The 14,036-nt window shown below is 31.3% G+C and overlaps 1 protein-coding gene across 1 annotated transcript in view; it reads right to left on the reverse strand.

The window, feature by feature from the left end:
- Positions 1 to 14,036, reverse strand: part of LOC129219063 (uncharacterized) — a 145,891-nt gene that overhangs the window by 79,295 nt on the left and 52,560 nt on the right. Inside the window, exons 2-3 of the mRNA XM_054853382.1 lie at positions 10,705 to 10,772; positions 6,722 to 6,802 (exon numbers count right to left, since the gene is read on the reverse strand). Coding sequence (XP_054709357.1) covers positions 6,722 to 6,802; positions 10,705 to 10,772 — 149 coding nt within the window. The remainder of the gene's footprint in view (positions 1 to 6,721; positions 6,803 to 10,704; positions 10,773 to 14,036) is intronic.

Consider the following 14,036-nt stretch of genomic DNA (forward strand, 5'->3'; position numbering starts at 1 on the left):
CAAATACCGCATATGATTAAGTTGAACCAAAAAAGTCTTCAGATGCCTTAATTACTTTAACGCGTTTGAAGGGTTAAAAACATATTCTCCTTAAACTTAAAAATGCTCCGTCAAAGGTTAATTAAAAAATAAATTAATGGAAAACGAAAACAATGATTTAAAACGTAGGGTTATGTGGGGCCAAGTGAAATGGTGAAATATTTACTCCGCTTTTAGCGCTACCTATCTAGTAATTTTTTAACTATGTAGTACCATATGTTGTCTATTCCATGTAAAAAACAAAAATACCTCTAAAAATCAAAGAATATGATGAAAAAGCAATTTGTAAAAATTGATACTCAAATTGTAATATTTTGTTGTAAGTCAAAAATTATTTTGATATTATCAAATGATAAAGTTCTTGTTGTAAAAATTTTAAATATTACTTTGGACCTTATAACATTTGGTGCAGTATTTATTCAGTTAGTATTTAGCTTCGTTGCATTTTTAATATTTTTCGCAATGAGTCAAGTGCATACGGGGCAAAGCGGATGGGGCAAAGCGAAATTGTTCAGTTCATGTACTTATTCAATTATTTAATAAATCGCTCACGTATTCATTTATTAACTAATATATTTGAATTCCTTTATTTAATATTTATCTTATTAATTCATGGATTCACTTTTTTTCTTATTCATTCTATATTTCATTCACACATTTATTTTTTCTCATGCATTAATTAGTTAATTTATTTATTTATTCGATCATTGTTTCATTATCTTTTCAATTATTTAACAACCCTTTTATTTACTGAGAAAAAATATTTTTCACAATTGAATAGAACATATTTCATTCGAAAAATATTAAATTTTTCACTTTGCCCCTTAAAAAAAATTTCAATTCAAGTTTTATCATAAAATACTAGCTGTATTCCCCAGCGGTGCACGGTCTTCTTCGAAAATAAAAAATATGCGTCAAGCGACGCATGTTCAACAATTAGGCTTAAAAAAAGAAAATAAAGTAGTGTAAATTTTAGTGTGTGTTTTTGGCGAAAGCTGTGGATTTTTATAAAGAAATTGGGTTTGTATAAGGAAAATCCTCGTGGGAGGAAAGGTTGTCTCCATTGCGAACACAAACTACCCTATGTAAATTCTTGAGCAACAAAGGACCTCTCTGACAAATTTTGCAAAAATCCGACGTAAACTGTGGATCTGCATAAGGAAAATCCCCGAAGGGGTGTTTTCGCATCTCACCTCCCTTCCTCATAGGTAGGCAAAAAACTCCATGTGACGACTCCTGAGCATCAAAGAACCTCTGTGCCAAATTTGGCAAAGATCCGACGAAAACTGGATTTGTATAAAGAAACTCCCGTTGGAGGGAGGGTTACCCCATTGTGAACAAAAAGTACCCTACGTGACTTATTGAGCATCAAATTTGGCAAAAATCTGACGTAAACTGTGGATTTGTTTAAGGAACAGATAAACACACATATTTTATTCACTCATTTATCTTTTGTCATGTACTAACTTATTTATTTATTTATTGTTGCATTTTCTTTTCATTTACTCATTAATTCTTTTATTTACTTATTTATTTGATCAAAACTATCTTTAATAATCAAATAGAAAACATTTTATCATAGAAACATTTTATCTTTCACTTTGCCCCATTAAAAGAAGTGAAAAATTTCCCCCGTTTTTTAAAGATACACAATTACCGCCAAAAAAAAAATGCTCCATGCAATATAAAATATATTCTTCTTTCTTTATTTACTGTAAATTTTAGTTTTCCTGTGACAGATTTCCAACTCTTTCATTTTGAGAAAATAAATTGGATTAACCATTTCACTTTGCCCCACATTCCCCTACTCTTTACAAAATTCACTAATCCGGTTCCTTTGCTAATTTTAAAAGTAGTTTTTTTTTTTTACTTTTTCAAAAAATTACGCGACATTTAGTGCATATGCAAAGTTTTCACATTTTTGTTGCTATATAGCAAGTTTTAGTGATATTTCCTTTTTAACTCAAAATTAGCATGCACAAAGTTCGTTGTACATTTTTCAAGCGTAGTGAATTGATTTTTTAATATTTTCCAAAAATAAAAAATTTAAAAAAAAGTACATTTTTTTCATACTAAAAAAAACAGAGCACAATGTTATAAAGTATTCCTTTATAAATCACAAATATTTTTGCATGAGTAAGCCAAAAAAAAAAAAGTCGCTTAAACCCTCATATTTCTTTTTCGTCTCAAGCAATCGATGTCAGTATCGTCGGTCAAAATGTCATATTTCATATCTGCAGAAACCCGTATAAAATATAGTCAAATCCCACGGAAAGCGAGGGGAGCTAGCGTTTGATTGACAATATTTCAGCCCTGCAACAGTCGGGTCTTGAACAGTAGTAACTCTAGCACATGTCATAAAACTGCTCAAGTATCATTTCTCTCTTTAAGCTTCAGTAATGGGCGTTTCTCGTGCAAAGTTATCATTAATATCGACCAGGACAATATTTCGATTTTACCTCTAGTAATTTCCCCAGTGGCTCGCTATTTCTGCTTGGTATCGAAAGTTATGCATCTTTGTGCATGCGTACCATATTTTTTTCAAAACTTTTTGCCCCAAAAGGACTCAGCTTTCAAATAATTATGCTTCCAGGCATAGTTCCCACTACTTGTATTTCCAAATACATAAGTTCCTTCTTTTATTGTATATATTTTTACTTTTATGTTATTATCTCTTTTCGAAGCAGATGTGCATAAAGTGGTATCTCAACGGTAATGTTACCCAGTGGTAACATAACAAGTAAGGTTTTGAAATTGAAACGGGGATGATAATAAAATGAAATAGATATCTTTTAAGATACCCACCATTGTCATCTCATAAGATTCTTTCGAACAAAATTGCTTTTGTGCCCGCTCCCCCCCCCCCCTTCTGCGTGTAATATGTTTTAAACTTCAACATTGTTTTTAAAGATTTCGTTCAATTAGTTTGGACTTGAGTCAATGTAGATAAATAGCATTGCATTTTAAGAGATTATTTTATGTTTCAATCAATTTAAAATAACGCTTTAAAATGCGAAGTTCGATTTTTTTAAATAAATAGCGTAAAAAGATGTCTTTTTTTATCAACAGTAAATATATTCCTTTATTGGCTTCATTTATTTATTTTTTAAGAGACTTAAAAGGTTTATTTTATAGAGTTAATTGTTATCTTATTGCATTATAGCTGTTGAAATATAATTTTATTTGTGAGTAGGAAAAGAAGTGAGCTGTAAAGCGTGTAACTAATTTTGTAGTCTGCTTTATCCATTGCTGCATTAAAATTTGTTGGTATAGACTAGCATTTTAATCTAGATATTTTAAAATTTGACTTGATTATTTGTGCATTTGAATGAAAGTAAAAGTTTGGATTCTTAATATAAAGTATTTACTTGCTTATTAAAAAAAAATCTTACACAAAAAAATAATTTGTACATATTATGGGTGTGGGTAAGAACAAACCTACAGCATGTATAAATTATATTGTTTTTTTAACTGAAAGCATATTTTAGAAGGAAGAAACTTCATACTAAGACACGCGTGTTTACTTACAGTCAAGTATATAAATATTAGATGTCATAATTTTAAAATCTTTGGTTAAAGGGCAACTATGCAAGTACGAATGGCAAGCACCAGCAAGAATGAATTGAGCAAATTACGGAACCGTAAAACTAGCTTTTTTTTGAAAAAAATGGGCAGTTAAGTTTTTTACGTTGTTATTAATTGAGTGACATTCTCCAAAAGAAAAATTAGACATGGTTTCGAAATGTAGGACAAATGGCCACGGTGGTCTCCTCCTTCATATTGAAAGTTCCATTTTAATTTCACATAATAATAATATGAGAAAAATATAAAGCTAACACTTATTCAGCCAAATTCTTAAATTATTAATGCCTGCCTCCTCTTGCCTCCCCTTCTTACGAGCCACCTATACAGGTGCTCTGAATTGCTTAGAAGTTTAGGTAATGCAGTGCATCTAGGTTAAAAGTTATTTAGAGCCGCTTATAACGCATTTTTGCTCAAAAAAGCAATTTTTTGCATGCTTGTTTGCTTTTTTTTTTCAATGTATTTAGGTTGTTTGCTCGATATTTTTAGTCTGTTCTTTTTCAGTTTGCTATTACAAAAACAGGAGGAAGCATGTTTTTCTGACCAAAAAAAAAAAAAAGTCGAGAGTCCAACATTGTTGCGGGACATTTTCTGCCATTGCATATGCAATAAATGCCATTGTAGAGTTCGTGCTCAGTTTCATTCTGTACGCAACTTGTGTGTGAGAAGAATTGAACAGTCATTAGAAATTTTAAATTTTTCCGTTAATAGAGAATATCCTACCAAATAGCTTTTTTTTTACAAAAGCACTTTTTCTGTATATGCACACAAATGAATAAGAAACAATAGGAGTGTTTTCTTGTATTTGTGAATGAAAAAAACGTTCAAGACAAATAGTTTTAAGAAAACAGTTTTTCGATTCAACTATTTAAAATATATCAAGTGCTTATTTTACCCTTTTCTATTGAAACCTGCTAAACTGCTGCTAACATTAATGAAATCTCGGAATGGCCTATCTAGAGAGTAAACATTAAACATTTTAAATGGTTTGAAGTTAGTAAGCACTTTAGCAATGCTGTGAGCAACACTTATGGGCGCACGTTTTAAATACTAGTTTAGAAGCAAGAAATATAAGAAGTAGAATATAGATGTAAACATTATTTAGAACTGTTATAGACAACGCATTTCGTTCAATGTTTGCTGAAAATGATCTGAAGTTCATATTTCCTTTAGATTTCAAGTTTTGAGATTTTTTTTTTTTTTTTTTTACCATATTGAAGAGGAAAATGAATTCTTCTGATTTTTTTGAGCAATCACGATTGCTTATTGCTTTCATTTGACTGTTTTGATGTCCTATCATTTTATTTTCCCACCGCCACCCTCCGCACCATCATCGTCGACCGGCTCCTCACGATGCTGCTCCTCTAGCGAAAGCCGTCTCCAGGTTGCATCCATGTCCTACATACACGCACACACAAACACATACACACACATACACCTACATAATTACATACAGACACCTACACATGCACACACACACAAACACATACACACACACATACAAAGAACTACCCACACATTCATGCTTGCACGCAGACACAAACACATATGCCTACACACACATACACATATCCCCCCACACACACATTCATACACACAACTACCCACACACCTATGCCAGCACACAGACACAAACACACATGCCTACACACACATACACATACCCCTACACACAACACACATACCCCCACACACACAAACATACACGCCTACATACACACACTCGTGATTGCGAAAAACATAATTTGAATTCAAGATTTCAAAATTCAAATTTTCTTTTTTTATGCTTGCTCTTGTTTTGCTAACACGTTTTTTTTTCTTGCAACATAGTTTTCAGACCATTTCTACGTTTTTCTGAATATTTTTTAAACTTTTCTTCGATAAGATTTTAACTTGTTTTCAAACATTAATAGTCTTGTCTAGAATACCGTTACGTTAATTTGTGTCACATAAATATTTTCTTCACTTAGGAAGGAGTTTATTTCCGGCATACACTACATATTATGTACTTTTTGTTGCAGATTTTTTGCAAAGGGCAAAATGAGCATTTTAAAGCACGTAAAAATTTAATTGAATTGTTGTATTTTGTATTTTCTTTCCACAAAAAAATTAATTTACCTATTTTTCCTAGGATCTTTACAATGTCTTCATTAAACTGTTATCTTCTCATGCGAATTTAATCAGGAAAAAAATTTTAAACTAATACAAGAATGTACTACAGTGTGCAGGTAAAGGGCAGTAACTGATTTTTTTTTTCATTTTTATGTTTTTCCTTTTTTTTTATTTTGTGTCATCTATTGTACGTTAGCTTTACTGTGCAAGTTTGCTTATTTGGTTTCTTCTAAGAAAATATAAAAAATCCAATATTTTCCTGTTATTAGCATCGAATCCAAAACGCGTTTCTTTCAATATCTCGAAAACTCATTTCTGCATATACTGCCGTTTACCTACTCATGACAGTATAAAAGTCAGAACTTGAGTGAATGCTCAATCGCTGGAGTAAAAATATTGAGTATTTATTTTCCCTTTAGGAAAAAAAAAGACTTAAAATGCTAAAATCAAATTCACTAAATCGGATGTGTGTGCGAAGGAAACGAGAATGAATGGTCCATTCGTCAAATTTTTTATATGGATTTAGCATTGGAGAAAATGTGTCGGAACAATCGATCGGAATAAGATAAAAAGATAAAGTATACGCGCTTTAGGTTCAGAACTATTTATAAATATATTCCGACAGAAAACCAATAAACAGAAATCGAACCTAAGGCTCACTTAACCATATAGTTTATTGGAATCAAGTTTTGTTTAGCTCCGAGATTTCAGCGTCTGAATAACGCATTCTGTTTTACTAAGCACGCTATAAGCTTTTAGACTGTAAGTAATATTGATTTCGAATATAGCGTTTTCAGTTTGTAAATTCGTTCGGCTATTCCTCGTTGGCAAAGCTTTAAGAAATATCATGCAGAAAATAAATTTCTGTGAAACATATCTCATTAGTCACGTAACACATGCTAAGTTTGAAACGATTTGAAAAACATTGTCCATAAGTATGATAAAAATGTTTTTGAATGTAAAAAAATGTGTTTTTTTTTTTTTTTACCTTTAAACATTGTATGTAAATGGTAGTCGACAGCTAGACTCCCGCATGCGTCCTCTAAGGTGCGATGTTCATCACAGAAAGCTGCAAGAAAAAAATGAAATTACACACATTTTAAATGATGCATCGTATAATGTGTTAGCGTATTTGATGTCTTAGATTTATTTAATCAACTTTTGCGTAATGAGTTACTTATTTTAAGTTTTTTTAAATGTTATTTTAACCGTGTTTTTCGTCAACATATTTCTCCCAAGTCAACATCAGAAAAAATATGAAATAATTTCAATTAAGTGTGATGATAAGAAACAAAACGTTAGATATAATTCAATTAATTACTCAACAACCGATTAATTACAATCGCGTACCGACAACGTACGCCATCCTAAACCTGCTGTTTCATCGTTCTTCTGGAATAATCGGTCTAAAATAATCATAACCGAGCTAAAGGTAGATGTCATCCCATTAAAACTGAGATTACCTTCAAACTGGTAGCTAAAATAAATTTAGCACCCCAATGAGTGTCCGCAAACAATGGTGCAGCTCAACTCGTAAAATAGAGGCAAAAGCTATATGTTAATAAACTGTAAGTTACCGTCCTTAAGTCTAAGACCGAAAGACGAGCATACATCAACGATGTCTACAGACTGCAGTTTCTGCCTTGTTACGACTACTACAGACATATGAATCCCTAACAAGGAACAAACTGCAGTCACTTGGTGTTGAAACTATGTTGTCGATACATGTTTGTAGTTCCCCTCTAGCCTGGATTAAGGAAATCAATTAAAGATTATTAAATGAGTCTTGTGAATTGTCTTAACCTTAGTGTTTTCCTTGTATTCTGATTCTTTTGTCTCTATACCTATTTTTTACCAAAGACGTTGCAAGCTTTTATTACAGAGATTTTTTTTTATCATGTAGTCAAACTGTCTTTCCTCGAGTAAATAGAAATTCTAAGAAAAATAATTTTATATAACTCCTACATATTGTTGGGCCTAATTATTGTCAAAGAAAAACTGATTTCAGAGCTTTTGCTGATGCATAAGCTGGGCGTCGAACTGAACTTAACTTTACTGCGAAAAAAAAAATCTGACACTACTCTTGCCAGATGATCCCCTGAATTCAAATATATTCACCGTTTTTACTCCCATCACGTTCTATATTTTGTTAATGGTACCCTCGAATTTTTGCAGTTTTCTACAGTTTCAAAGCCATTTTTTTTATTTGGAGGGAAAGGAGGCGCTATGTTATCCATAATGTTCTCCTGATGGATAAGATAGCTCTAAAGCTCAAATGCATGAATTTTTGGAGCTAATTGGGAGACTCATGGGATTCCCCCCCCCCCCCCATAAAGTACTTTTAAATTTATCACAATCTATCTTTTTTTTTCCTAGAGGTTTTTTATACTTTTTGCTTTTTTTGGATTAAACCAGAGTAAAGGACTGACTTCTATGACCTCTATGTCAAAAAAATTGACGAATTGGAAAAAAAAATGAAATAAAAAAATCTTAGCCGCATCGCATGATACGTAGTCAGAGTCGCATCGCAGATCTTTAGTAAAAAATCTTCCAGTATGTCTTAACTTACATTCACAAATACAATTGAGATTTAAAAATGAACATAAGTATGGTAAGAATATGGCATTTATTAACCTATTTTTGTTTCTATGGATGCACCGCCCGCATTGTATTTCACTATATCAAGAAGTTATAAAGAAAGGGATACACAAAGACTAATTAATATTGTTCAAAAGTGATAAATCGTTTAGTTTAGCACCTCTGTCGTGATTCAGAAAAATGCTACTGGTTATTACAAGGCTTTTATCCCCTCCAAATAAAAAGAATCGCTATGAAACTGAAAAACTAAAACTAAAAAAAGAGGGTGCCATTGCTAAAAAGTGGGGGTGTGATGGGGACAAACTATAATCATTTTTGGATTCTTGGTATCATTTTACTTAAGAATCAGCAAGAATGGTGCAAGAAACATTTTGAAGGTTTTCTTCTGTCGCGCAGTAAAATATGTACTAAAACCATGACAGTTTCGTTTTTTTTTTACATAAGTAATGAATTTCCTTAGTTTTTATCAAGTAGTAAAAATTTATTTCAATGTAAGTTTGAACTCTCTGATGCTTTCTCCGGTTCTTTTGATATATCGTTCTCTTCTAAAAATTGAGAGAATCATTGACTTAATTGAAATAATAATGAGATTATTGTACTTCCGGATCACATTTTATTCAGATCACATCACAGGCATTTATTGCGCAACTACTTCAACTGCTTCGAAACCGAAATTTTTTTTTACAATAAAGTAAAAATTTAAATATCAGATTTTTTGGGGAACTAAACTACGATTTTTCCATTTCGTATTTCTGTATGTCCTTGAATTAATATTTTAAGAAAACCCTCTCGAACTACAACATCCAAAATCATACTGGAAATGCAGTATCATTAATTTTCAAACAGTCCCCCCCCCCTGAGAAAAAATTTTTTTTTAAAGATTATTTCTTTTCATTGTTTCCAAATTCAATTTATGAATCCATACTGAATTATGTACAAAATTTGTCCAAAAACCTGATGTACATAACTCATTTGTGAATATCTGCAATTCTGAAATTGATATTAAAAAAACAAAGTAAAATGTTTCTATATAAAGATCCGAAGTCGTCAAACCCTGGAATAATAGAATAATAAAAGAACAAAGCAAAGCCTTTGATAGTTTCATGAAAAGAATATCATTACAACCCTGTTCACGTTGCATTAAGGACATGCTTCGAATAATCTGAACCTTTAATGCATGCGTGATGCATAGTTTCAACATCGTATTTTGAAAATTTAACAGCCAGGTTTAGGTGCTAGGCTTTATCAAATTTCTTACAGAGATCACTAGTAGCAGAGTAACCTTCATGAATATGTATTTCCCGACATATCACTGACTATTATATTATAGCTTAGCTTAGTACCTAGCTTCTAGAACATGAAAATGAGTTTTGTAATATATTTATGATGCGAAAAATGTTTTCTACACTTGAAAAGAATATTTGTGGATCAACGTTTTTGTCATGAATTTAGTTTTGGTTCCAATTTCAGTGTAACAAGATCAATATTCGATAAAGAAATTTTTCAAAGGTAATAAATTATCCTACATGTTAAACAACGAGAAAAATAATAATATTATATTTATGTTTGTTTGTATGTTTCTCAATAGATATTGCAGGTTCAGTGCATAATAACAAATTCTTAAATTATTTTACTATACTTAATTCTATTTTTAAACTCATGATAATAACTATAAAGTTATTTATTATTATTTTCTAATTTCAATTGCGACTTAGACTATGTTCTTACATTAATAAGACTTTAGTTGTCAAGGTAAATATAATTTTGTTAAGAACGAGTAAGTTTTTAAATATAGAACTTAACTTTAACAGCGTTTTTGTAATTCGAGACAGATTAATATGCTAACTGATCAAAAAATCTTTGTGCTACAATATGGTAAAAGTGGAAAAACCAGCGTAATTAAAGCACAAATTATGTAGAAAATACGGCATATAGCCATTTGAAGGCTACAATGCAGTCCCTTCATCAGTGCAAAAAGCTTACGAACCGAAACATAGAGGGCCGAGGAATCGTTTTGCCCTTTTTGATATGTACACCAGCGCCCACGTGGTTGATGTTAGCTCTCTCGCGACATTCTTGCTGTGTTGTTGAGCTTTTTTCCCTGATGAAGAGGCTCCATTGTAACCTTGAAATGGCTATATGCTGTATTTTCTTCAGAATTTGTGCTTTATTAACTTTGTTTTTTTATCACTTTAATTAGATTAATAGATTATTGTGACTTATTACCGTAAAACATATTTATTACCGTATACATTTATTTTTCAAATAAAATAGGGCTTATTTTATAAAACACTTTTCAAGCAATTTTCATTAATGCTTAAATTTCAGTACAATTCTAAACAGAGGTTTATATACAACATAAATTATACATACTTTCTCGATATTGAAGAACATTTGCATGTTTATAGTGAATTATGATGCAGCGAAAGCATTTTTCTTTACTGAAAAAAAAAGAGAAAGGCAATTAGTATACACTAAATCTATTCATAAACACATAGAAATGAAATAAAAAACATTCAAAGTGTAGCACTGAGTTCTTAGCAAGTCATGCAGCAGAATTTAATCCGGGATTCTAAAAATAGGGGGAAAGTTCCTTTGAAAATTGTTAAATCATATGGTAGACTTAATTGAAATTTATAAACATCAAATGTGCTTCATTTGATGTTATTCTTTTTTAATTAAAATAAATACACCCTTCAATTAAAAACAGTTTAAATCAACAGAATAAATGTTTTTACATTTCATTGGCATGGATATTCTCAGCAGCTACGTCTTGTACGGTGTCATATTTTGAAATTATTAGAATCATATTTAAGACCAAAAAAGTTTCATTTGTTCTTTATGATGAATTTTATAAATTATTGATCCAATGAATTTACTTTTAAACACAAAATTATGATGCCTAACAAGAGTTAAAATCAATCTTCTATACTTTATTTAAAAAAAAAAAAATGAGGTTTCACACCTGCACAAGCGCCTGCTGCATTTTGATAAATTCAAAAGCTAACAATTATATGAGTGCATACACTCTGGTCATTAGAATGTATGGTAATTTTCGAAAAAGAAATCCAGTAAAAATATTTGCTGTTTTGAATATAAGTTTGGTTTTGTATTATTGTGCTTCAATAACTGTATGGCTTATAATATTTTACGTTCAAATTTGTCGTTGGCATCGAATTTTCTGTCAATGCCAATGACAAACGGCTCGTGAAATTCTTATGATTTTTAAGAGTAAAAATTAAAATACTAGTCTAACAACATGAGACATATAACAGGGCACTTTATGAGCAAATCAGTTTTTTCGAAAAATGTACAAACAATAGATGTTAAGAATTTATTTTTGAAAACATATATATATATATATATATATATATATATATATATATATATATATATATATATATATATATATATATTTCAAATAAAAAAGGAATTTTTTTCACAGTGATCCATGTTGCAAAACCTACTAACAAAGACTGCTTATTACAACGTCATATACAAATTAAAAATAAATTTATTAACGTAGGATGTACCCCGCGCGAATCATTCGCCCTTGACAGCGATAATATAAAAATCCTTATTCAAGGGCATTTTTTCGAAAAATAATAAGGACGTGAATGGCTTGTTTATTTTTCAACGACGGCAGTGAAACAAAAATGAAACGATGCCTTACTCTTGTTTTTTAAAAGTATTAAGCGAGAGTCCCCTCCCCCCGTCCAAAACACACACACGCACACACACACACACACACACACTTAAGAAATATTTAGTTGGAATATTTTTAAATGGTGAGTCTAGTTTTCGTCATTACATGACACGATTACGATGCAGGAAACTTCTGTACATATGTTTTTGCCTTCCAACCAAAAATATAATGCGGAGAAAACAAGCTACAATATAAACGCTTGCGCTTCAAAATTATTACATTGCAAAAACCTCGTCTCACGTATTGCGTAAACGGCAATTGGTGTGAAAATAATGCTAAAACAAAGCTTTAATTTCTGAAACGCACGAGAGTTAGCTTTGAAAATTAAATGCGCATTCATAATATATTTTTTCTTACTTTGTTCGACGTTCAGAACCGATTAATTAATGATTCAGATAATTCAAAATAATTCAATCAATTAAGAACTTTTTAAAGAAAGTTAAAGTGCGTACACAGTCTTCATGAAACTTACAAAAACAAATATATTAAAAACAAACATTAAAACACATTCAGTATAAGTTCAATGAAGGATAGATAGCTAGCTGATGTTAGAAAACCGACGTCCATAAATGGGAAAGTTGGAGCGTTTAGCTAGGATCCGAACTTACGCTTTTACCACACTAACGAAAAAATTATCTGCGCTTTTATGATAGAGGTATTAATTATTCCTTTGAATTACAAATATTGGAAATTAGTTTATAACTTCTACCACTAAAAGTAATAAGTAATGCTAGAAACGGATACTCATTCACTTATGCTATCTTGCTGCAGTTTAGTCCAAATGCTTATAAGTTCATACTTCTGTTCGCAATCAATCTTAAGCAATGGTGTGCACAAAAAGGTACAATTTTTATTTATTATTAAAATATTAATTGTGTTCATTTATTAGAACAATTACTAAGTTTACTGTCGTTGCATAAGCAAAGCTTTTGAACAGCTTATCCTTCCTCTTAGCAGTTAAAAACATGTATGTTTGCTGAAAAAGTGTCATAATTGCACGGATCTATCAATTGTAAGAATAAAGCACATATATCACACTTAGAAATGCATACATCATTTTGCAAAACGAGAAGAAAAACTTAAGTGCAAGTTTTCTTTTTATCATTTTATCAGGCTTTTACTTCATTCTGAAATTGAAAACTCTGGGGTCGCTCTTCAACAAACACGCTATAATAATAAAAGACTTCGCATATTTTATGTGTAATTGATATGATGCGATCCATAACCTCCCTTTTCCCCAAGATATTTGCAAACTCAAAAAGCTTGAGCCTTTACGTTAAGAATTGCTAACGTTTCTTGCAGAAAGCTTTTAAAAAGGAGCGTTAAAACCAAATGGTGGAACGTGATATTCAAAAGTGAAGTGAAGAGAAGAAGGGGGTGGGGGACGAGAAGCTCATCTCCGGGTATCGCAGCGTGAAATGAAAAATTTCATCTTCCCCCTTCAGCTTCAGCGTCTTTAACGCGGAACGGTCTGGCTAAAGGATTACGATAGATAATTCTTGCTTATGTATTGCCGGGAAACCGTCAACTGTTAAAAAACATAACCATACTAATCGCGCCAAGTCCTCCTAAGCGCCATTTAAACAAATAGAATGTAAGCTATACGTCTTGATGAGGGTAAAAAGCGCAGTTTTTCAAAGAAATTCTTCTTTCGTAACTGATAGAAACTCATAGAGGAACCAAGAGAGACAATAACTAGAAGATTTAAAACAGAGATAAAGAGGGAAAATTATGTAGGACCACGATAAAATGAAACGTTATATTTGACAATGATATATTATTTCCATTTTGCGCTTAATCGTTATCACAGAAACTGCGATTAAGCTAACAAAATATGAAAAGGAAAAATCGCGTTTAATAATAAAATATTAATGTAATACGTAAAGAGTTTAAGCACCATTTTTAGAAAAATACAGCAGTGCTCATTGTTTTAGTCATCAAAAACAGGTTGTCTAATAACTGGTGAAATGTCTAATAATCATTCTCAAGATTCAATTGC

The sequence above is a fragment of the Uloborus diversus genome, chromosome 3 (assembly GCF_026930045.1).
Source record: "Uloborus diversus isolate 005 chromosome 3, Udiv.v.3.1, whole genome shotgun sequence".
NCBI lineage: Eukaryota > Metazoa > Arthropoda > Arachnida > Araneae > Uloboridae > Uloborus > Uloborus diversus.